The sequence below is a fragment of the Triplophysa rosa genome, linkage group LG10, assembly GCF_024868665.1.
Source record: "Triplophysa rosa linkage group LG10, Trosa_1v2, whole genome shotgun sequence".
Classification (NCBI taxonomy): domain Eukaryota; kingdom Metazoa; phylum Chordata; class Actinopteri; order Cypriniformes; family Nemacheilidae; genus Triplophysa; species Triplophysa rosa.
Window position 1 is genome coordinate 252839 of NC_079899.1, and position 24570 is coordinate 277408.

Sequence of the window (24570 nt, forward strand, 5' to 3'; positions counted from 1 at the left end):
AAAGAACAGCATACAGGAAACATAGAACAATGAACCGACAAAAACGTCTTTTTTACGGATGTAACCTCGGTTCCCTGATGGAGGGAACGAGACATTGTGTCGAACCGACAGAATGGGGTTTGTCTTGAGAACCTATCATCTTCTGAGTATTTAGAAAAGGCCAATGAAAATTGGCGAATGAAATTTGCATGACGGGCTCCTCCCCGGATGTCCGGGTATAAGAGGGAAGCCGGCGTGCTCATTCATTCACCTTTGGTCTGAGGAGCCTAAAGCATCCTCCCCCGACCGCTGAGGTGGGTGGCCAGTGTTGTGGCATGAGGGACACATCAGGGAACCGAGGTTACATCCGTAACCAAGACGTTCCCTTTCTGTCGGTCTCTCGACGTTGTGTTGAACCGACAGAATGGGGTTCCTATGGAAAACGCCACAGCACTGAGCCGCGTCACAATCTCTGTGGAGCGACGTTGACTGGGCAAGTCAGACGAACACGCTAACGCGAAATTATGACCCTCCAGTGGAGAGGAAGGGGGACCCAGAGCTTTACACAAAGTTGGGAAGCCCCTGTCACCGGCCGTCACGGGCGGAGGCCTAGTTCTCTAAATGGCGAGAAGCCGCCCGTGCCGGCACCGTACGGGCCACTGGGTAAGCATTATTCCCCCCCGGGGGAAAAACGCTGCAGAGGCCACTACCTACCGTAGGGAGGAATTAGTGGAGACACCACATGGTCTCACCATCAGGGGAGAACTCATGGGAAGGATGTGCGGACTGCAGGAGTTAACCGCAAGGTGGGAGTCCACCTGGGGAGGTCATGGGTTGCCAAGGTGGGAACCATTCATGAGGATACATCAGACGGAACAGCCCACGGAGGGGGGGTTACCACGTCTGGAGCACTAGGTCCGGTTAGAGCCATCTGGGAGATCACTCAACTGTTCCCCGGCCTAAGGGGGCAGGGCTGCTCTGCCCAGCCTGTCCCCTGGAAGGGTGCTTAGTGATGGATGGAATGCCTGTTCTTTACCCAGTGGGGGAAAGAGGGGAGGCGTAATAGCCGCTGATCCCCCTAAGGAAGGGGGAAGGGCTTTCGCAGGCGTACGCCCTACCAGCTGCCGGTCCCACACCTTGCCAGGATGCGGACTGACACCGGTTCCGCGCGTAGGTATTAGAACCTTGCGGAGTTGTTGGGCATAGCCCAACCCGCAGCTCTGCAGATGTCTGCCAGAGAGGCGCCCTGAGCCAGTGCCCATGAGGGGTGTGCCTCACTCCCAACGGGCAGGGGCGAAATGAGAATCGGTATGCCCTAACGAGGGCATCCACGATCCAGTGCGCCAGCCTCTGTTTGGAGACAGCCCTCCCTTCTGCTGACCTCCGAAACAGACAAAGAGCTGCTCAGAGCTTCTGGGCTCTGCGTGCGGTCCAAGTAGAGGCGCCGTGCGTGTACTGGACACAACACGGATAGGTTGGGTCTTTTTCCCCGGTGGGGAGCGCCTGCAGGTTCACCACCTGGTCTCTCGGGAGAGTGGTGGGAACTTTGGGCACGTAGCCGGGGCGGGGTCTCAAGATAACGTGAGAATCCCGGCCCAGAGTTCTAGGCAATCTGTGGACACGGAGGATGCTTGCAGATCCCCTACCCTCTTGGAGGTGAGCACCATGCGGAAAGCCGTCTTTATCAAGACTGAGAAAGAGCGGCAACCCGGAGAGGCTCGAAGGGGGCGGGGCCTCTTGAGGCCCGCCACCTAGGTCGCAAGAGGGTACGGGGCACGGATAAGGTGATCACCCTCTCGCACCCCTTAGGAACCTAATGACCAGGTCATGCTGTCCCAGAGGCTACCCAGCACTTGGGTCAAGATAAGCGGCCGTAGCGGCTACATACATTCCCAGTGTGGAGGGGGAGAGGTTACTCCCCAGTCTCTCTTGAGGAAGGGACAGCTCGTACCCGACCGAGCAACTCCGCGGGTCTTCTTGCCGAGAAGAGCCCCAGGACGAGAAGAGGCGCCACCTATGGGCGTATAGCCGCCCAGTGGCCGATGCCCTAGCCTGAGTGACGTCCCAACCAGACCGGGGGTGGGTCACTCAGGATCTCCTCGTCCCGTCCAGACATGGAGACCAGGTTTTGCCTGGGATGCCGTAACGTGCCCCTTCCCCTGGGGAAGCAGTCCGCCAGGGGGAGCGGCCAGGGGGGAGTTGTTGTCAGAGCCTTAGCTCCGAGAACCAAGTCCTGGTTAGGCCAAAAGGGACGTAACTAGTACCACTTCATGCTCCTCTTCCCTGGCCTTGCACAGGACCTGTGCACTGAGGCTCACTGGGGGGAAGCGTACTTCCACTTGTCCCGCGGCCAGCTGTGCGCAAGGGCATCCGTGCCAAGGGTTGCCTCGGACAGGGAGTACCAAAGCGGACAATGGGTGGAGTCCGGGGAGGCAACAGGACCACCTGTGCCTGGCCGAACCTCTCCCAAATGAGCCGGCTGTGCGGGGATGGAGTCGCCACTCTCCGCGAGGCGTCGACTGACGAGAGAGCGCATCGGCTGTCTGGTTCAGGACGCCTGGGATGTGTGTGGCTCGCAGGGAACTGATCACCTGCTGACTCCAGAGGAGGAGGCGCCAGGCGAGTCATGTTAGTTGCCGTGAGCGAATCCAATGATATACGCCACAGCAGCTGTGCTGTCCGACCGGACCAGCACGTGCTTGCCCTGCACGAGAGGTAGTAACCTCCTCAATGCAAGTAGCACAACCAACAACTCTAGGCAGTTGAAATGCCAACGCAGGCGGGGGCCCGTCCACCGCCCCGACACTGCTTGCCCATTGCACATGGCACCCCAACCCTGCAGGGAGGCATCCCAAAGGAGGTCATGGAGACCAGGGGGTTAGGGTGTGTCGGCAGAAAAGCGTGATGACCATACGCCTGCTGCCGGTGTGCCGCTCTCCAAGGAACTTGACTCTGTAGCCAGTGTTGGAGCGGTCGTATGTGCATTGACCCGAGGGGGACCACCCCCGACGAGGATGCCCGCGGGGGGTGAGCGGGGCTGCTCATGAGGACAGAGTCGAGTTCCATACCGAGAAAGAGGACGCTCTGCACCGGGGAGAGCTTGCTCTTCTCAGTTGACCTGTAGCCCCACCGATCTAGGTGCCGGAGCACCAGGTCCTTGTGTGTACACAACAGATCTCGAGAGTGCGCCAAACTGAGCCAGTCGTCGAGATAGTTTAGTACCCGCACACCTCCTTCCCTAAGGGCAGCTTCCATGACCTTCGTAAAGAATCGTGGAGACAGGGACAGACCGAAGGGGAGGACCCTGTACTGATATGCCTGTCCCTCGAACGCGAACCGTCGGAACGGCCGATGTCGAGGGAGGATCGAGACATGAAGTACGCGTCCTTCAGGTCGATTGCCATGAACCAGCCCTGACACCTGACGGACGTCAGGATGCGCTTCTGCGTGATCAACCTGAAAGGCAGCTATTGTGTAGGTGCCTGTTCAGAACACACAGACCCAAGATAGGGCGCAACCCCCCGCCTTTCTTGGGGACAATGAAGTACAGGCTGTAAAACCCGTTGAACATCTCGGCTGGTGAGACGGGCTCGATCACTCCCTTCACCAGAAGGGTGGCGACCTCGGCCCGAAGTACGGGAACATCCTAGCCTCTGACTGAGGTATATCGGATGCCCTGAAACTTGGCGGGCGTGAGGCGACTGGATCGCGTAGCCGAGACGGATCGTCTTCCCTAGCCAGCCTGACAGTCTGGGAAGCCGGACAGGCTCCCAGAAATGAGACGGGGACTAAAGGTACGATCTTTTTCATCGTCCCCCCGGGGGGTGGTTCGATGGCTAGCAGTACGGATTCCTTGCCAGGGGAGGTCCCCCGGGGAGGAGATCGGCTCTGCTGTTTTTCCTGCCTGGCGACTGCGCAGCTCAACGCACTGTCTGACTGAGAGTGCTGAGGGCTGGTGTTTATACTCGACATTGCGCTTCGCCATGACGCAACGTCGAGTTTGCCGTTCACCGTCGTGCAGAGGGTGGGAGCGGCTGTGATAACCCAGAGAGAGAGGAAACTCTCTTTTTAGGAGTAAGTGGTTGCTAGCCCCCCGGAGGGGGCCAGCAGATGGAGAGACGGGGCAGGATCCGTCCCTATCCGACTTCCCAGCGATGTGGCTGGGGTCGGGCCCAATGGTAGCCTCGATCCCCCTGAGGTCTTCCCATGAGGGCCGCTTCGCCGCGGCTGCTGATGGGGCGATGGTCTCCTCTTCGACGCCCTCCAGCTCTGGCGGCCCCCCCCTGGAGGAGACAGCGAAGAGGACCAGGGCTGCTGGGAAGCAGACAGTGCACGGGACTCGACAGCCGAGGCGGCCGAGTTGCGGCACAAAGGACTGCTTCTTTACTGTCGAGAACCCACCGTGGGAGGCCGCGTGCGGGTCTCGCGCCCCCCGACGGGCGGGGGGGTGAGCAGGGCTGCTGCGGCTCGACAGTAACACCAACCAGCCCCCCCCTTGCGAGACGGGTGCGTCGAGAAAGCGGACCTTCTCAGCGCTACTCATCTGCGCAAGGATCGGCCAGAGGAGTTTCTCATGGACCACAAGTGTGGACATCGTCCAACCCAGGGCCCGCGTGGTCACCTTGGTCGCCCGTAGAGCGAGGTCGGTGGCGGCGCGGAGTTCCTGCAGACGCGCTGGGTCGGTCTTACCCTCGTGGAGCTGTCTCAACGCCCTGGCCTGGCAGGAGCCATAGCGTGGAGAGAGGAGGCAGCTTGGTCTGCCGCAATGTAAGCTCTTGACACCAGAGATGCCGAGACCCCACATGCTTTGGACGGGAGTCTAGGTCGAGCCCCCCCAGGGCACGAGAACCGCGGCGGCATACTCCACCTGGGGGACAACGACGTATCCTCCAGCTGTCTCAACCTCGAGGGAAGAGAGGGTGACGGAACTTTGTTTGACGTGAAACGTGCCGGAAAGGGGCATTCCAGGTCTTACTAAGTTCCTCATGCACTTCCGGTAAACACGGAACTGGGGGCGGGCGCGGCTTGGAGCCGCGCTCAAACCCGAGGCGCCATGTAGCCAGCCGCGAGCGCCGGGAAAGGCAGTGCGGGCACTGCAACCCAACACTCACGGCGGCCCGGGAAAGCATGGCTGACATTTCGACGTCCGCTTCTTCCTGGGCTCGACCCCCTGTGGGAGGGAGCCTGAGGAATCGTCGGAGTCGGATGGCAGTACATCACCCCCCGATGCTGCAAGAGACATCTCATCATCATGCATCGTGTCCGAATACATGATTGAGGAATAAGACGGCGGACCGTCTCCTGGGGAACGGTCAGACGAGCGAGACGAGGTGTGAACGGTCCGTGAGCCAGTGGCTGGCGGATTATCGCTCACAGTAATCCTCATATCACCCTCGCTGCTTGCCGTAGGGCTGTAGTCCTGCCGCCACGGAACGGGGAGCAAACGAGGTCGTGGCTGAGTCCCGTGGGAACACAGCCACCCGTGACGCAACGTCTGAATCATCACCGCCCGCAGTGCGGGCAGGACGTATCCTCAACGTCTGCCCCAGCGTACTGGAAGCAGGCATCGTGTCCGTCCCCCTCCTCGATGAGTGTGTTGCACCGATGAGAACAGCGGGACATGCCACGCTGGAGAAATTTGCTCTTTTAGAAAGGAAATTTGCTCGAACACCTCCGGAACTGCCGAGACGCCCAGGGGAGAGTCACTACAGGAAGGGACCGTCCGCTGTCCACGTCATAGATTCCAGCAGAAAAATGATCACCAAAGATCGTAGAGAAGCTCATCAGATGCGTAGGCTCTGAAGAACAAAAGGTGAATGAATGAGCACGCCGGCTTACCTCTTATACCCGGACTTCCGGGGAGGAGCCCGGCATGCAAATTTCATTTGCCAATTTTCATTGGCCTTTTCTAAATACTCAGAAGATGATAGGTTCTCAAGACAAACCCCATTCTGTCGGTTCGACACAACATCGAGAGACCGACAGAAAGGGAACTAGAGACTGAGGGGAACATTAAATAGGGAAAAACTCACAGAGGATAATTACAGAGACGAGGGATAGGTGACGAGGATAAAACAGTCATGGAAAGATACGGGAAACAAGAGGGCGGGGCTATGAGACAAGACCGGAGGACACGTGGCACAAAGTAAACAAAAGCCACGCGTCTCCACACAAAACACCCGCAGGACATGGTTCTGTCACGACCCTGTCCATAGAGTTAAAGAACTCGAAGACAGGAAGGACAGAGTCCTGACAAGAGTAAATAATCAAATAGCCCTCTAAAGATACATGTCTATACTAGAAGGCCACTTTCTAACAGAAAATATTGACAGAAAATATTGACAAAATAAAAGTGTGACGTGACACCTCTCGTCTCAGTATGTGACCGTTCATTCATGTGTCTTTCCCATAATGCTTAGGTGTTGGGACGAGAGCATCCAGACGTGGCCAAGCAACTGAATAATCTGGCTCTTCTCTGTCAGAATCAAGGGAAATATGAGGAGGTTGAGTTTTATTACTGCAGGGCTTTAGACATCTATGAGAAGAGACATGGACACGATGACCCTAATGTAGCCAAGACCAAAAACAACCTGGTGAATCTCATTCCGCAGCACTTCATATTCACTATAAAGAATAATATTGATTCATTTATCTTTTCCATGGCAACAATGACAGTAACATTTTATATATTTTTTAAGTTGTACTTTGCTAAGAAACACACACTGTATGCACTGTAGGCAAAAATGGTCACTTTATAGTTGCATTTGACGTTAAGAGTGAAAACAGTGTCCAGTAGGGTTGGATACTTGTTACATGACAATAAAAGCCTGAAATTACATTTGAAACCTTTCGTAATGCTGTGAAATTTCATGTTGTCCTTCAGGCGTCGTGTTTTCTGAAACAGGGCAAGTACAAGGAAGCTGAGATTCTGTATAAAGAGATCCTGACTCGAGCTCATGAGAAGCACTTTGGCTCTGTCAATGGTATGAGCATTTCTAAACTACAGCACCTTTACTGCTTTTTTACAATTGTTTTTCTTCATTTCTCTTTTTCTCTTTTTGAACGTGATGTAAATGATACGAATTGATGACCTCAGCAGCCGACCCCTCACCTCTGATATCACAATCTCTTCTGCCCATCTGATCTCTGATTTACAACCAATCAGCAACTGTAAATTCAGACAAATCCACAAGCAAATGTAGACATGCCAATGAAACCTATACCCTTAAAAAAAAAGGTGCTTCAAAAGGGTCTTCGATGGCTTTTGGTTCCATAAAGAACCTTCAACATCTGAAGAACCTTTCCGTTTCACAAAAGGTTCTTTGTGGCGAAAAAAAAAAATCAGATTCAGATTATAAAAATGTAAGAAAGAGATGGTTCTTTAAAGAACCTTTGACTGAATGGTTCTTTGTGGAACCAAAAATGGTTATTCTATGGCACCGCTGCGAAGAACCTTTTCAGCACCTTTATTTTTAAGTGTATACAACATTTACAAAACGTTGTCATTTTAATTTCAAACACTTTTAGGCCAACTATGTACATGTTATACTTTTCATATATTGTACATACTGTGTGTGTGTGTGTGTGTGCGTGTGTGTGTGTGTGTGTGTGTGTGTGGGTGCGTGCGTGCGTGCGTGCGTGCGCGCGCGTGCGTGCGTGCGTGTGTGTGTACAGGTGACAGTAAAATATTAATATAGAAATCTGTCAAGCAAAAATGATGTTGAAAGAGTGTTAGTGTGCAAACAGCTGAACAGATGCTTTGTCTGTGTCATTTCTACTTTTGTCTTTCCTTGCTTAATTTTACACAACAATTTCTTGAAACTGATAGTCATACAGTATGTGAAATTTATTTTTTCTTTTCAAAATCTCCAACCTATTTTGTCAATTGATTTCACTTTGATTTGATGATTTCTTGTATAATTGTGCGATTAGTGATTTTATTTACTTCATTTCAATAAATCAACATATTTTATACAAATGTTTTTCAGTTTTGTATTTTTATGTGTTTTACGAACATTATTTTTACACTGATGAGAGGGAATGGGAGTGAATGTCAAGATGAAACACAGGGGATATGTGGATCTTTGCAAATGGAGATTAGTTGATTCTGTTTGCTTCATTTCACTGCATACTGCTATATTTCTCTTTTTGAACAGCAGCCGTAAATCTTATACAACATATACAAATTTACTTCTCTATCTAAATGAGGACAAGTCATAGACTTCTATTGGTCACTTAACTTTATTTTGGGGACAAAGCCTGACATATCCAAACAAAACCTAATTTTGAGGATGTGATTATTTGTAAAAACACTACAGTCAATGAAGTTTATTCAAAATGTGTAAAAAAGTTTTTTTAGGGTTAAAGAGTATATGTTAGGGTATGGTGTTTATAACTACATACAATCTTATACAATAAAAGCGCGTGCACACACACACAAAATCAAAATAATGTCTGCTACAGAGTTTGTACGTATAGATGTATAAAGCTTTAAATCCTGCAGTGTGTTTGTAGATGTGAACCACACAAATCCCTTTAAAATCACATGAGGCTGGACTCTGCATAGAGAAGCAAGCACACCTCCAGGTCCAGCACAAGCAAACATGATCAGACTTTCTTTAGTGAAATATGATCATAGTGATGAAGGAACACATGATTAAAGTAGAAGATATTTCTGTGTTCACAGATGAAAATAAACCCATCTGGATGTATGCTGAGGAGAGACAGGCGAGCAAAGTGAGTTTGTGTGAATATCCTGTATACAGAATATACTGTGTGTTTCATCTATCTGGATGATTGACATCTCTCTCTCAGGGAAAGCTGACAGATGGAAATCAGTTTGGAGAATATGGTGGCTGGTATAAGGCCACTAAGGTAAACAGGTAAGAAATTAATTTAGCTTGAAGAAATCATAGCTTTGCAATGATAATGTCCAATCTGCGTTTTTTGTCAAAATTGAGTTTATTCACTGTAATAAAGCTCAATAAAACGGAAGGAAGGAGGCGGGAACCGGCGAACATTTAAACATTTTAATCAAAAATAAATAAACAGCAGTAACAGGCCGGCAGCCCCTCATGGACAACTGCCGGCCACACGAACATAAACAAAACAAAACTTAACATGTCCGGGCCCGGTCCTCTCTCCCTGTATGCTCCTGCCGCTCGGCCTTTTATGCTTCCGATCTCCTCCGTGAGAGATATGAGGCCGGTGGCGCCCAGCTGACGCTCATTATCAATCGCATCACCGGCCTCGCTTGCTCCTCCCACGGCTCTCGTCACACCTCCCTCGTCACATACCCCCATCGCCCCTCACAGGCCGGGGGGTACCCACAGGACTGTGCCTACTCCCCCCCCTCCCAATGGCCCCAGCGCCTGGGGGTATGGACCGATGAGACGAGAGAACGGAGACAGAAGCACCAGGGGCGACAGGGGCAGGAGAGGGGAGAGAGGAAGAAAAAAAAATTTGTCCGGTTCCCCGACACGCTGTCGCTCGGTCCTCAACCAGCCCAATATTATCCGACTGCAATATCGGAGGCTGCACTCTCGGGGACGCACTTCTGGGGACGCACTTCTAGGACCCTAATTGGTTTTTACAGCGCCACCTATCGAATCGGAGTTAGGAGAGAACCGTAATACCAAGGACCCTTGTTTTTGAGGACCGAAAAAGTGCAACTAGACAGTATATCCACCCAATTCTAATTACTTAGTTTTTAACAGGTTTATTACACACAAATACTATATTTCATGCAATTAAACCTTATTGCTAACAGCTGAATGTTGAGTAATTATTGTGACTAAATAGCATAATATAATAACTAAAATAAACAAGAAATCATGGTATTCCCTTTTTAGTCACTAGATCAACCACATTTCAAGTACAGAATACAATAACCCAGTTTATATTAAAAAAATTCTAAGCAGCCACACAATGATGACTCTGGGCGCAGATTTAAGATAGTCTTTATTTAAAATCACAATTGAACAGTTGAACACACACACACAAAAAACAATATAAATAAATAGACTTAAATTAGGCCGAAGCCCAGTACTTGACCAATTTATTTATTCATCTTTTGTCATGCTATTGCCAGTGGTGTAAAGTATTGGAGTAAATGTAATTAGTTACTGTACTTAAGTATCTTTTTGGCTACTTTGTAGTTGTACTGAGTATTAAAGATATTAGCAACTCTCTACTTGACTACATTTTTGAACAAGTATATGTACTCTTTACTCCACTACATCTGTAATGACTAATGCAATTACACATTACATTTTGCATGGCACCTATCTCTTTTTTGCAGCAGTTTATTTTTGCTACAGAAGAATGAATATTTCCATTTAACGGGCATTGAATGTACTACTTGTGAATTTTGCCCTTACTTACTGAAACTTGTCAACATGGCTTCTTTATGTGAATACGAGTGCATTATCAGGTAGTTGACAATCGCTGGCTTTGACTTTTTAATTTTACCTAACATTATTTTATTTGTCCGTTATATTGAAGAGATCTTCTTGAAGAATGTTGGCTTACTTATGAGCACTTGAGCTTAAATGAGACTTGGGTGTTTGTAATAGATGTAGGTTATGGTGTCCACCATGATTTGTTGCAATTTTGAGGTGTTCAGTCATATTATGATTTAAGAAAATAAATGCAATTGCTCTCCTCACGAATCGACTGTTTCTTGTTTTTCACTGACATGTCTCTTAAGAGTTGAGGACTAGTGCTGCTTTGAGCCTACATTCAGTATGAGTAAAATACTCAAGTACTGTTAAAATCAGATACTCGAAGACTTTTACTGAAGTCGTTTTGGAATTGGTGACTTGTAACTTGTAATGGAGTAATTTTCACTGCAAGGTATCTGCACTTTTACTTAAGTATGGTTTTCAGGTACTCTTTACACCTCTGACTATTGCCTGCACTGAGCTGTGTCCTTGAATAGACTACACAGTACATTACAAAATCTAGCACATGGTATTTTAACAGTCAATTATTATGATGTTAAATGTAACAATCAATATTATAGAAACCGTGTCAAAATGAAGAGACATGCATCGTGGGATTAACAAATTGACTGAGCACGAGACAATTAAAACATTAAGATTAATTTAAATTACTTAAAATGGAAAAACAATGAGTAATTAACAAGGTTTCGCAACGAAGAGTGCTACAGTTTATTGTGCTGGCTAGGTCTAGAATTAATAATCATCCCATAATCACAAAATCAACATATGCTTGCCAGTCGTGCTACAGTTTCGCTAAACGAATATACTTACAACTCGTTTTACAGCATTAGAAGCTTATTAGAAGAACACTATTTAGCAACTCACTTCGGCTACATTAACTTTCCAATAAAATGTTAAATGTTTTTAATGTTGAACTAATAAAAGTTCATTCAAATTTGACACTCACACTCTGATTGTCGTCCATTCTGGAAATGCACTCGATCGATGCACTCGACTCGTCACTTCCGTTGTCGCAGGGTCCTAGAAATGCGTCCCCAGAAATGCAGTCCTGAGAGTGCAGCCTCCGATATTGCAGTCAGATACTACTCCAACCAGCCGAGAGGCTCTTCCTCGCGGTGCCATGCGGTGGTACTGGACGCTCCCTCGCTCCTCCTTCGCCCCCTGGCGGCCAGCGATGGCTCCTCCGGATGAGGGCAGCTGGCAGGAAATCCCCCGCTTCCTGCTCCTCCCCTACACGGCGGATGGCAGCAGGCTCCGGCCCATGGCAAGCGGGGCTGACCTCTCCGCTCCCTCGAGGATGGCAGCCACCCCACCTCAGACCCAGGACACGGCGCGAGGTCTTCGCCCTGTCCGGGCACACGCGCCAGCACCACCGCCTCGGGCAGCCGCTCACGGACTTCTCTCGTCCGCGCTGCCCGAACTCTTCGGCACCGCGATCCCCCTCAGTGGCGAGGACTCTTTGACAGCATGTTTCTCCTTCCTCCCGGGTTTCGGCACCGCTGTAATAAAGCTCAATAAAACGGAAGGAAGGAGGCGGGAACCAATGAACATTTAAACATTTTAATCAAAAATAAATAAACAATAAACAGCAGTAAAACAGGCCAGCAGCCCCTCACGGACGACTGCCGGCCACACGAACATAAACAAAACAAAACTTAACATGTCCGGGCCCGGTCCTCTCTCGCCATATGCTCCTGCCGCTCGGCCTTTTATGCTTCCGATCTCCTCCGTGGGAGATACGAGGCCGGTGGCGCCCAGCTGACGCTCATTATCAATCGCATCACCGGCCTCGCTTGCTCCTCCCACGGCTCTCGTCACGCCTCCTTCGTCACATTCACATATTCTTATTCTAAGAACTTATTTACCTTGTGATTCTTTTCTTTATGTTGTGTACACTAAAGCCTACTAAAACTTTATGTACAGAGTCAAATGGAATGCACAAACTTTGAAGCTCCTTATTTCAAAACTGCTCAGAACTCAGACAGAACCTTATCATTCCAAGACGATGAAATATAAGTGAATCTGTGAAACAAAAATGTCTGTAACAAACAGTCAGCACACTTCAAAGCCATTCAACTCATTCTCTGTGTAAACTTACATTCATTATTATCCATTAATGATCAGTATAAATGTAAAAAAATCTTTATACTCCCATTTTTTACACAAATCGAATTGACAGTGACTACATCATGGTGGCCTTACATCTGTTTGCATGCTGAATTGTGATCATTTCTTTTATCTAACCAGTGAATCTGTGTGTGTGTTTGTATTCAGTCCCACAGTAAACAGCACACTGAGGAATCTTGCTGCTCTCTACCATAAACAGGGTAAACTGGAAGCGGCTGAGATCCTGGAGGAATGTGCCATGAGGTTCACCAAACAGGTAAAACATCTATAAAGAAGTCATCTGTGCACTGTTGCATGCTGGGAAACCTAAAGCAGTCTGTGTGTTCGTGTCAGGGAGCGTCAGTGGACGTTCAGAGAGATGGAGACAGAAGGAAAAGCTCATCTTCTCTCTCCAGCATCAAGTATGACTGCAGCGGTGAGGCCGGGGACGAGGGCAGTGTCGAGTGGAATGCGGTACGTGGTTCGACTGGATTGAACGTCACATAATATTGATTAAAGTCACCATGAAACGGAAGTTGCGATGACTTCTTTTCTGTATCGTGACGTTTATCCGAGTGAAACGGCTTCTGAAATTTGAAAACAAAATGTAGGGTGGGCTTAATTTTGCTTTTCCCTTTTTGATTGGTTTGTTGTAAGTTGGGCCTGCAAGGGAGGGCTAAAAATGCATGGCCATTGGACAGTCAGTATAGTCCTACCTCTTTTTTGTTGCTGACGTCATGTGGTGAAGAGTTGTTGTTGAGAGGGGGAGAGGAGCTTAAAGGTGCAGTTTGTAACAATTTTGCAGTAAAATATCCCAAAACCACTAGGCCAGTGTTTATATTTTGTTCAGCTTAGTACTTAAAATATCTCAAATGTTTCCAACTACTTGTAATTCGTGAGAAAATCGCCATTCTAAACAGTGACACCGGGCTGTGCAGTCGCCTGTCAATGGCGTCATATCCACGTTCCCATTTTTTACCGCCTTTACTGACGTAGAAACCGCATGACAACAGTATCTTGGACAAATGCGGAAGTAGTGTCTAGCGTCTAGCAAGCCACTAGCTTTTTTGAGCAGTCACTTATTTATGGACCACAATTATTCTCAACATTTATAAAGCTTTACCTCATCCGCTAACATGATTTCTCGTTCCCGTCTGATTGATGGCCATCAGTGGTGGGGTTGAAGACAACAGATCCCATCATTCCACGCTTCTTCACTTCATCAAGCTACGGCATTGTTGTTGTTTTGATCGTGTGCCCTCTAGCGGCGGTTTTTACAAACTGCACCTTTAACGTTTTGATGAATTTTTTTGATGAAGTGCACTTCAATAGATTTTTTTTTAAATGTAGAGAAAGAAGACAAAGTTGTGTGGAGACATCTGCATTGGTACCCTGTGGTTATTCTGCCTGAGTGAAACATAACATTTCTTATGTTTAATAATGCAACTTCAGTTCATCTCCAATCCATTCCACATGTATTTCAGCTGTTCCTGTTTCTCAGCTCTAGAAGTGTTGAAGTTATTTGCTTTAACACTAGAACCGTCACAGGGTTTTTCAAATGTACATAACAGATTTTCAATAACATATCCAAGTCTTCCAGTCATTGACTTTTACTAAAATTGTGTTATTTACAATCCCCTGTTGTTAAAAAATTGTTAGTATAAAACAATTTTTAAAAGCGGGGCCGTCGGGTAAAATTTACCTCATGCCTTTATATTTTATGATTACCCAATGTTTTGTTCTCTTGTCTGACTTATAAATGATATAACTAAACAAATTAATAATTATCTAGGTGAAATTGTGCGCTTAAGTTTGTCGTTGCATCAATTATTATACCGCTAAGAAACGTGATTTTCTTACATTAGCTTTGAACATTAAACAACAGCACAAAAACATAGTTGATGACTAAAAATAATCATGTCTTCCAGACATTACTTTGTAAAAAAAAGTTTTTTAGCCATATCAAAACAATATTCATGTGCATGGGTAAAATTTTTAAGTATACAGCGAACTCTGGCGGTGCTAGTGTTACATCTCAGGGAACAGATAACACAGTGTTAAACTGGATGTCATCAATGTAAAAGGTTTTTGTGTGTAACTCCAGAGCTGCATGACTTTTCATGGCTTAATTTACATGTGTCTCATCTGTGTGTTTTCTGTCTCATTTGTATCTCTGTCTCAGACTTAAAATCTCTGCTCATCTCCCGCATCATCGTCTGCTTCTCAGATCTAAACGAATCATCATGTGTTGTCTCTGATGGGATATGATTATTTCAGAATGACTCTCTCTCTCAGTTGCTGATGGTTGTTCTGCTCTCAACTGTTTGCTTGTTTTTCTGTTCTCTGTGTTCTCTGTGTCTATTCTACACACTGACTGTTCACATCATAACACTAAAACATCACCACCTGCTGTGACATTTATTATCTGTAATATACAACCCCAGGGAATATATATATATATTTATATATATATACACATAATATTTGATTCCTCTATAATGTTGCGAATCGAATGAAGCGCCATCTCAAGAGAGCTAATGTTTAAAATATAAAAGTATAAAGCAAGAATATCTTTAGTGTCTGTCGTTCTTTTACTCCAGGATGCTTTTAGTAACTTGAAGACCTAAGATTTAAAACATTTAAGAGATTTTTAGATTCTCATAACTGTGATATCCAATAATAATAGTTAAAGTTAATTATTCTCATCAGATTCACTTGACAACATTTTATTTTATCTTTGGCTTTATCAATACTGTGAGATGTTGCTATTGTTCATGAATTCTTACAGTATACAATTAAATTAACTGTTAATCTGCAGTGTTGTCATCAAAATGTGTGCATCTGTATGGAAATATACTGTGATTTCATTCAGTCTCATAATGCCATTAATTACATGATTTTGCAAAATGCCAACTGAAGTTTCTTATTTTCATTAGGCTCTCTCACACAAGAGGCTTTACAGACATCAGTTATGTGTCTTGACAGGCATGAGAAAAGATGTCTGTGAGATATCAGCAGCCATGTCACTGTGATTTTCTGATACTGATCTAAAGATCATGTATGATGTCACATACGGTCATACATATAACTTCTACATTACATCAGAAGATTCCAAATCCAGTCCTCGGGGCGGGAACCCACTCCCAAAATGTTTTAGATTTCTCCTTAATCTCAACTCATCAGGCTTCTATCAGTAGCCCAGCATTCCAATCCGTATACTATCCGTCCTAATAGTATATGAAAGTAGAATTAGTATGTCCCAAATCGTAGTATGTTGAAAATAGTATTCCAAAGATTCCCGGATGGTCGACTACTTCCGGTAGAAATTGGAAGTGCAGAATGATGCACACTCTAACGGCTGATATTACCCACAACTCACTGCGAGTAGGCAGAGTTTAGTGACGCTCCACTGCATTAAGAATGACGTAGCGTTAAGAAGGTTTCAGGAAACCCAGCCCTGGGCTGTCATGGTTCTGTCCCATCTTGTCTTGCTTTTCTTGATCTAGTGGCAGAATCATGACAGAGCCTCTTGTTTTGTGTGGAGAGAGAGACATGTTATTGTGATCATGACATAACATGCGCTCTCTCCGGTCTCGTCTATGGCCCCGCCCCTCTCGTTCTCTCGTTTAGCTTCCCGTCTATGTCTCATTACCCACACCTGCCCATTGTTATCTCTCTTGTTAGTTACCCTTTAAGATGCCCTTGTGTCTATTGTCCTGTGCTCGTTCGTACTGCTTGTTTCGTCTTGCTATCTGTGGATCTGCCTTGTTCCCAGTATTAGATATTCTTTCCTTGTTTGCAGTCGTGTCGTGTCAATTATTCGTGGCCTTATATGTACCCTTCCTTTTGGATTACCCTTCGTGTTGTACTGCCTTACCCTGCCTGTGTGATTACCCTGCCTTGTCCATTTTTGTTATTTTGTCTGCACTCGACATGGTGTCGCATCTGTCCTCTTGTATTTGCCCTAAGCTGCACTCTTGAGTCCCCTTGTCAAGGACTAAGACTGTTTCCCCCAGGCCCAAGCCCTGTGAACTGCCACCCTTGGACTCACGTGTTCCCGCACCCCCCCCCCCCATGTTTATTTTTTTTACTATGTACGATATATTAAATTGCATTCATGTCAGTAGATCCTCCAATAAATTACACACTGGACCTTTAAGATTCATTACCTTTAAGATTTATTATTTCAGTAAGGAAAGATTGGCATAAGCTGAACTGATTTGTTTAGCATATAAACAATAAAACAAACATGCGCCTCTGTGCTGGATACAGCAGTATTTTAGCGCAGTAACGTATAATAATAAAACAATCTATATAATAAAACAAATTATACAACAAAACCACAACAATCCAGAAAAATGAATCCAAAGGACAGGCTGAAAACCTACTCACTTGAGTTTATCCATGACACAATGACAAAGCACTCAGTCAAGCAGGTGAAACTAGCATTAAAGTTTAGTTTGCATTGATATGGTAAAGCAGCATGCGGGTTATACAGTTCAAACAGGAAATGGCTGATAGGAAGTGAGGTAATATTCAAGAGATCCCTGATACCACACATCTGGGAGATGTCTATTTGATGTCTGCAAGAAGTGTGTTTTGGATTGTTTGCTCATCTGCAATATGTCTCTGAGATGTGTGCTGTCAGATGTCATATTGACAGCTGTAAGATGTTTATGATTTAGAATGGATGGAAAACTGCTCTTTCTAAAATCTTTAGCAGATGTCCTACAGACGTACGTGTGCTAGCTGGGGGATGTGTCTCTCTCTTGTGGTTGGAAGAGTGAATGGTTTTTGGACCGTGTCGGGCATATTATTCATGTGTCTGTAAATGGCTGCTGTAGTAACGTGTGTGTGTGCATGTGTTCAGGATGGAACGCTGAGGCGAAGCGGCTCTTTTATTAAACTCAGGGAAGTTCTTCGGAGGAGCAGTGAGATTTTGGTGAAGAAAATCCAAGGAACTATGCCACCTGAACCTCGCAACACAAAGTAAGACTGATCATGAATATTTATAATCAATGTCATTACATCCGAAGTCCGTAAACACATAAACACATGAATGAATGTGGTTTTGCTTAGACAATATTCTGACTGCTTGATTCTGATGTTTTTGTATGATGGCAAGTCATCAATATAATGACTTGTTATGGATCAACTTCTTTTAAAGAGAGAGAAGAGATATTGTAATCCAATAATTTAATTCATCATCATGATAAGGTTATGTTGCTATATATTGATGTTGTAGAATAAATGTCAGGAGATCATGAAGAGAAGCAGGACTGATGCTGGATAAAGATGTGTAAAGGTTTAATGTTTCATGTTCATTTGTGACAGCATGAAGCGGGCTGCGTCTCTTGGCTATCTGAACAGCACACAGGATGACTCATTTCAGGTAAAAACAGGAGCTGTGAATTAAATCGATTTCTTCTGGATAATTCCTGATGATTAAGATGAAAGAGTTGAATGAACACGCTATGTTTTTCTTGTGTTGTCACAGGGTTCATTGAGAAACAGCAGAACTCTAAGCTCAAGCACGGTGGAGCTTTACAAAAACACAGAGAAATAAAAGAACACCAAATGCATGTGATTTAACAGCACCTATGAATCACACAAGCACCAGACACCTGTTTGTTTAACAAAGCTTTAAATGTTTAGCAGAAATTACAGTCCAATCCAAGCAAACACTGGGTTATTTTGTTTTTTTTATTTAAAAGCAGCTGCCTATCAATAGATCCACTGTGTGAAATCAATCTCGACTACTGATTTGAGAACTGACTGACAGAGATTTACATTACAAATCAGTCATATGAACTTCTTTTCTAAACACAACGTGTAACTTACCCTTCACCACAACACAATATATCATGTTGAAAACACTGGAATGTCATCATGGCCATTGGTTAAACTGTTTTGGGAAGGATTATGTGCAGATTTGAATTGTCACACAGATGATCGTCACAGATTTCATGGGGGTCTGATAATGAAAGATTTTACAGGTGTTCGTTTTTGTATGAGATTCACCTGTTCATTTTCTATATTCATTTATAACTTGTGATTGTTTGTCATTTATCATTTCTACTTCTGTTTGAAATGAAGCCCTTTTTAATTTCAAATGTAGGCTATATTGTGCATTAACATCTCAAATATATATGGAATATGTCAATTTACTTTGTGGATTATTTCTACCTTTATTAGAAAAATGAATCGCTGGGCAATTACTAGACACTTTTATTTGTCTCTTGATTGTTTGTTCACTTGAAATAAAACATATGAGTACAATGATTAAATCTGCATTTCAATGTGTTTTGCTTTTGTTTTCAAACGGGAATATATATGTGAAAGCAAACATACAATAAACATCTCTTTCCTAAGCTTTTCAGATGTTATTATTAGGTATAAAATAAAAATCCAAACCCAAATTTTCCATTAAGGAAAATGTTTAACGATGATTATCCAATTTTAAAGGGATGGCACATTTCAATGCTGCATGGCCAGTAAAAATCTTTTGAGAAACTTACTGGGAAAACTGGCTTTGTTGGTCTACTGCCATAAGCTTTACCCAACATTTGCAATGATTATTCATGTTAACTGGTGACAAATGGCCTTTGCATGTTTGATTTTTCTTCCCCTTCTCTTTTCTCTCTATGTTGAGAATATTCAACACCTTGGGTTAGTCTATTTGGGTTTCTGGAAATAATTATATCGCCCAGACACATGACTTACTGTAAGTTATGTGTAGCCTACTTGTGTTTGATAAATAATCTCAATGGTTAAGTTCGAGTAACTACTATCGCCTAAAAGTGATCACCTTTGTCACACGTGCACAAAGAGATTCGAGCAGAAGTAATTAAAATTCAAGTTTAACTTTTATACGCATATTTTCATATTTAAATATACACACATCTACAATTCCTTATTTACTAGAAAAACTCAGTAAGCGATATCTAGAAATAAGTACAATGTGACTTCATGGTGTTGATTTGTTGTTTGTTTGAGATCAGTTGTTATTGTTGCAGTTCCGTTCGTTGCCGCAAGTGGTCGCGCACAGTGGACAGTGTTTATTGATCATTTATAGACTGTAAAGCTGTAACAGATAGAAGTGTGAGCTCTTCAGTTTTCAGCGATATATCAGTCAGGCAGCAGGATACAAGTGTGCTGTTATAAACACGGAGAGGGGGTAAAATCTTTGTGTGTCAGGTGGCACCTGCCTCGCGACCCGTCACTCCTGCCTCTCTTCCTGTCACTGTTTTACGTGCCTGCATCGCGACCAGTCGCTGTTTTACGTGCCTTCCAGGAGACCAGTCACTCCTGCTTCGCTACCTGTCACTGCTTAAGGTCCCTGCCTGTAGCGCGATGATGTTATAACACGCATGCGCACTTTTGTATTTTGACAACGAATGCGCCATATAGTATTTTCTTAAAGAGCTTTTTTACACAGCGTTTAAAGTCTTATTTTTATGTTGTTTATGCTATTTATTTTGCTGTGTTATCATCCTTGCGTTTATCACTTTGGGCTGCTTTCCTGTATTAAAATATGATATATAAATACGGTTTCCTTAAAGCTAAATGTATTAGATAAAAATTATAAAACCAATTACTACATAAAATTTGTTTAAAGTGCTTAATATCATTTCAACATGTTTGGTGGTGTACACAGCCAGTATGGAAAAAAAACTTTTAATAGCAAGCAAAAGTATATTACAAATGTTATATACATGTAATGTTTAAAAAAGTATATATATTTATTGTGTTTGACTATCTTAGTCCCCCCAGTGAATCTCAGCAACTTCCCCCACAGGGTGTATTTATTTTAAATTACAGTCAAGTTATTTATATTGTTACAGCAGTAACATACAATGATACTATAATATTTTACATGTCTTACATAACATTTTACATATGTAACATGAAACCTATTTATGAAATCCCATCTCCTCAAAAAGGGTTGGGAAAAGATTCTTGCTGACGTTCAATTAGAACCATGGTGGATTAGTACATTGCACCCTGTAAAAGGCAAATAGTACACTTAAATAAGCATTTCATAAATATGTTAGCCAGAAAGGAATAACAACAGAAAAGGAAGACTTACTCCAAAGAAATGTTTGACTGTAATGCCATTTCTCCCTGGTACCTGTGAAAGCCCTCAGTCTTGTGGAGAATAATGAGGGTTACCTTTTTGAAAAATATTGGACAGTTTTAAATTGTGCAAAGTGCATTAAATGCCATTGTCCTATTTATTGTGTAGAAGTGTTAACAGTATCATTATGTTTACCTCAGGGGTCATAACGTCCAGAATGTAGGACGTATTCTCCATGGAATCTCTAGCCAGTTGTGTGACTTCATACACTCTTTCTATTATTGCCTCTGTCTGTTAAAAAGCAATCATTTTAATAACTGTACATATATTAGTCTGCTAACATGTACTATATATTTGAAGTCTGCCAACATGTAAAACATTATTAATAAAGCAAATGCACAAACATGTCATTGTAGAAAGGGTATCAAAAGGCAAATAATAGGCAGTGTAACATGCGAATAAAACTGCGACGGTTGCGTGACAGGTGAATAAAACAGTGACTGGTCGCGAGGCAGGTGAATAAAACCGTGACAGGCAGTGTAACGTGAATAAAACTGCGACGGGTTGCGTGACAGGTGAATAAAACAGTGACTGGTCGCGAGGCAGGTGAATAAAACAGTGACAGGCAGTGTAACATGTGAATAAAACTGCGACGGGTTGCGTGACAGGTGAATAAAACAGTGACTGGTCACGAGGCAGGTGAATAAAACAGTGACAGGTAGTGTAACATGTGAATAAAACAGCGACAGGCAGTGTAACATGTGAATAAAACAGTGACTGGTCACGAGGCAGGCACATAAAACAGTGACAGGTAGTGTAACAAGTGAATAAAACAGCGACAGGCAGTGTAACATGTGAATAAAACAGTGACAGGTCCCGAGGCAGGCACATAAAACAGCGACAGGCAGCGAGGCAGGAGTGACGGGTCACGTGGCAGGTGCCACCTGACACGCAAAGATTTTACCCCTACTGTAAACACGTGTGAAACCATGTTAGCAAGCATGTGGAGGGGGAGCAGCGCATGTAGAATCCTTTCTCCGCGCATGCGCTGTGCTGCTCACACACATCCTCACTGCGAGAAGCTGAAGCCCTGTTGTTGCTGTGTCTGTGGTAAGTAGGTCATCATTTATTATCATACTTTCATCACATTTTGCAATGATTATTAATATTGGTTAGTAGTGTTCACTATACGAGTGATCAAATCCATGTTTTATAAGCGTCTGTGATGTGGTGTGCATTGAAAATAATGTTTTATAAAGTCTGCAGTGACGAGAGTGAATATGTTCAATGTATGTGTACTGTAGGCTACGTGTGTGTAATGATTGTGTGGGTTTGTACTGAGCGTGTTTGTGTTCATCTTGTGTTTTATTGTCGCGTCTCACAACAGTTTGACCTCATTGTGCAGTCACGCGCTGCGCAACTAACATCACTTCAATCTGTCTCTAATGATCATGTTGTCTACCTACGGTGGTGTTACACGTGTTTATTGTGTATCAGGCTTTCTGCTTTCACTTTGTTGTTTATGTTTCCTCTGGGCCTGTGTGCGCGTGTACATCTTTTACGAATAATAACTAGGCTTACTACACTTTCACTATAATAAAGTCATGTTTTATTTTGTATTATTGTGCAGTGTGTGCTACCTCCTAACAAAAAGAAATTATGATTTTCCAAAGAATATGACAGCAACACGCAGTGGATACTTATTGAAAAGTTTGTCGTAAAAAGTTTTTTTTTTGCTGATTTAGCGTCAGGTCTAACCTGTAGCTCAATGTGACGTCACTGACCACGTTTACATGGACAACAATAATCCGATATTAGCACGATTAAGACAATACTCTGATTAAGAATGGACCATGTAAACAGAGCTTTTTGATTAGCTTAATCCGTCTAAAATCATAATCGTAGTACACACAAATCGAATTAAGACGGGTGGAGTACTCCTATTTTAGTCGCATTATCAAAGTGCGGTATAGACATGTACATCGCACTATTACCGGCGCGTAGGAACTTTCGCGGCACTTTGCGACAGGGTACCCGCACAGCAGTGGACAGCCGTTTCGTTTTACGGCAAACAACATGGCTTCAAGCAAGAAAGCACATTTTTGGTCCTAACGGAAAACAAGAAAGATGCCAACAATTCTAGAAAATAAATGAAACACCAAAAACTGTATGTGGTACCATGGTGAAGACGAACTGTTTGTTGAAATTATGGAGGGAACGTCGAAGGCGTCGCTTAGGGACGTAATGACGTATGCCATTAATCGAACTATGTAGTGTAACATGTAAAACGGGAACATGAAAGGTATATTCTTAAAGCAACTCATGTAAACACCTTAATCGTAATATTAGTTTACTCAGAATAAGGCAAATAATTTGATTACTGACGTCCATGTAAACGTGGTCACTGACGTCTGATTCGATTCAGTTAATGATTCGACCAGTGTTCGAATTGGGGTTTGGGAAGATCCCATAAGCATGAATTAAGCGACCTCCCATAAGATCTTAAATAATGAACTTGGGAGGTCCCCTGGTTTTTCATTGAAACTAGATGACTAAGAACCAATAATAACTCTAATAGAGCGTTCCCACCAAACGCGACTTGCGTGAATAAATCGTGCTATTCGCGCATAGTTGGACGCTTGAACATTTTGAGTTTACTCGCCTCATTCGTGCGTGAAATTCGCTTCATTCGCGTGTGAAATTCACTTCACAACAGACGCGAATTCGCGTCATGGGAGGGGCTTCTGCCAGGCGGCTCCAGTCTCATGTATGTATATATATATATATATATATATATATATTAGGGCTGGGACTTTATCGCGTTAATTACGATGAATTAATTACAGAAAAAATAACGCGACAAAAAAAACAATGCATTTAATCGCAATTTATTTTTGCACTCCAAACAGTGCGGAACGTTGCTCGTTGCAGGAGTTCCCGGCAAACCCGTAATACTGATGCACAGGACACAACACGAGAAATGGAAACCGATGAGAAGTCGTTGCTGGGTTCGGTGTGCGGAAATTTTAGTTTAAAAAAACTACCGGGTGTAAACCTGGATAAAAGCACAGTTGTGTGCAAATTGTGCAAGAAAGAATTTGCCTATCACCAGAGCACTTCCAGCCTCCGCTACCACCTCAATGCCAAACATGTTGCAGCTAGCACAGACAACACTCCTAGTTCGAGCAGGCAGTGTCATTCATCCATCATTTTTGTTTCTGTGTTGTTTTTCAAAACCATTTATGGTAGACACTTTGTTTAACTTTTGGACTGTTTATTTTATGCCAAGGATATTATTCTAACAATTTTGCAATGTTAGGTTTCCACTTTTCTGGAATGTATTGTACTAAGTGCTGTTTTTTATTTTAATAAACAAAAACAAATGTGTTTAAGACATAGAAAGTTTACAAAAGTCCTGAAAAAGCTTGAATATAGCTAACTTGAATTTAAGTTTGTGCCTTGTGAACAATGCAATCATAATATTATTTATTCATATTGCACTTTATGTTAACACTCAGTGATGAAAATAAACACGATTTTGTTGTTTAAGCTCATTTATGTGTCTATCATTGATTCAGTCATATACCAAAATCCATTTAAATTGAAAATGTCGCTTCTCGTGTCAAATATTGATATGCGGTTAATTGAGATTAATTAATTACAAAGCCTCTAATTAATTAGATTATTTTTTTTAATCGAGTCCCACCACTAATATATATATATATATATATATATATATATATATATATATTAGTGGTAACATCTACATAATATGATGTACAAATAAAATACACTTTTATTAAAATACAAAAAAATAAAATTTAAGAGTTTTGTAAATGTGATCATATCTATTAGGTCCAGTGTATTACATTTAATTCTAGCGGTGAGGTTGCAAAATGCAACCAATGGCTCACCCCCCCCTCCCCTTTGAAGCACTACAGCGTC

The 24570-nt window shown here is 43.8% G+C and overlaps 2 protein-coding genes and 1 long non-coding RNA gene across 5 annotated transcripts in view; 2 read left to right on the forward strand and 1 right to left on the reverse strand.

The window, feature by feature from the left end:
• klc4 (kinesin light chain 4) overlaps positions 1 to 18889 on the forward strand; it is a 41153-nt gene extending 22264 nt beyond the window's left edge. For all 3 annotated transcript variants that reach the window (XM_057343608.1, XM_057343607.1, XM_057343609.1), the window contains exons 8-16: positions 6399 to 6572; positions 6863 to 6962; positions 8666 to 8715; positions 8794 to 8861; positions 12717 to 12825; positions 12903 to 13022; positions 17419 to 17537; positions 17883 to 17940; positions 18046 to 18889. In XM_057343608.1, the coding sequence (XP_057199591.1) occupies positions 6399 to 6572; positions 6863 to 6962; positions 8666 to 8715; positions 8794 to 8861; positions 12717 to 12825; positions 12903 to 13022; positions 17419 to 17537; positions 17883 to 17940; positions 18046 to 18114 (867 nt within the window). In that variant the 3' untranslated portion in view covers positions 18115 to 18889. The remainder of the gene's footprint in view (positions 1 to 6398; positions 6573 to 6862; positions 6963 to 8665; positions 8716 to 8793; positions 8862 to 12716; positions 12826 to 12902; positions 13023 to 17418; positions 17538 to 17882; positions 17941 to 18045) is intronic.
• A 1189-nt stretch (positions 18890 to 20078) lies between these two features.
• Positions 20079 to 20929, reverse strand: LOC130560729 (uncharacterized). The gene is made up of 3 exons (XR_008963738.1): positions 20821 to 20929; positions 20638 to 20720; positions 20079 to 20552 (listed from the first exon to the last, which is right to left on the reverse strand). It is a non-coding gene; the product is annotated as an uncharacterized LOC130560729 (long non-coding RNA).
• Positions 20930 to 21623: 694 nt separating this feature from the next.
• soul4 (heme-binding protein soul4) overlaps positions 21624 to 24570 on the forward strand; it is a 12551-nt gene continuing 9604 nt past the window's right edge. The window contains exon 1 of the mRNA XM_057343929.1: positions 21624 to 21735. The gene's annotated coding sequence lies outside the window, so the exon portion shown is untranslated. The remainder of the gene's footprint in view (positions 21736 to 24570) is intronic.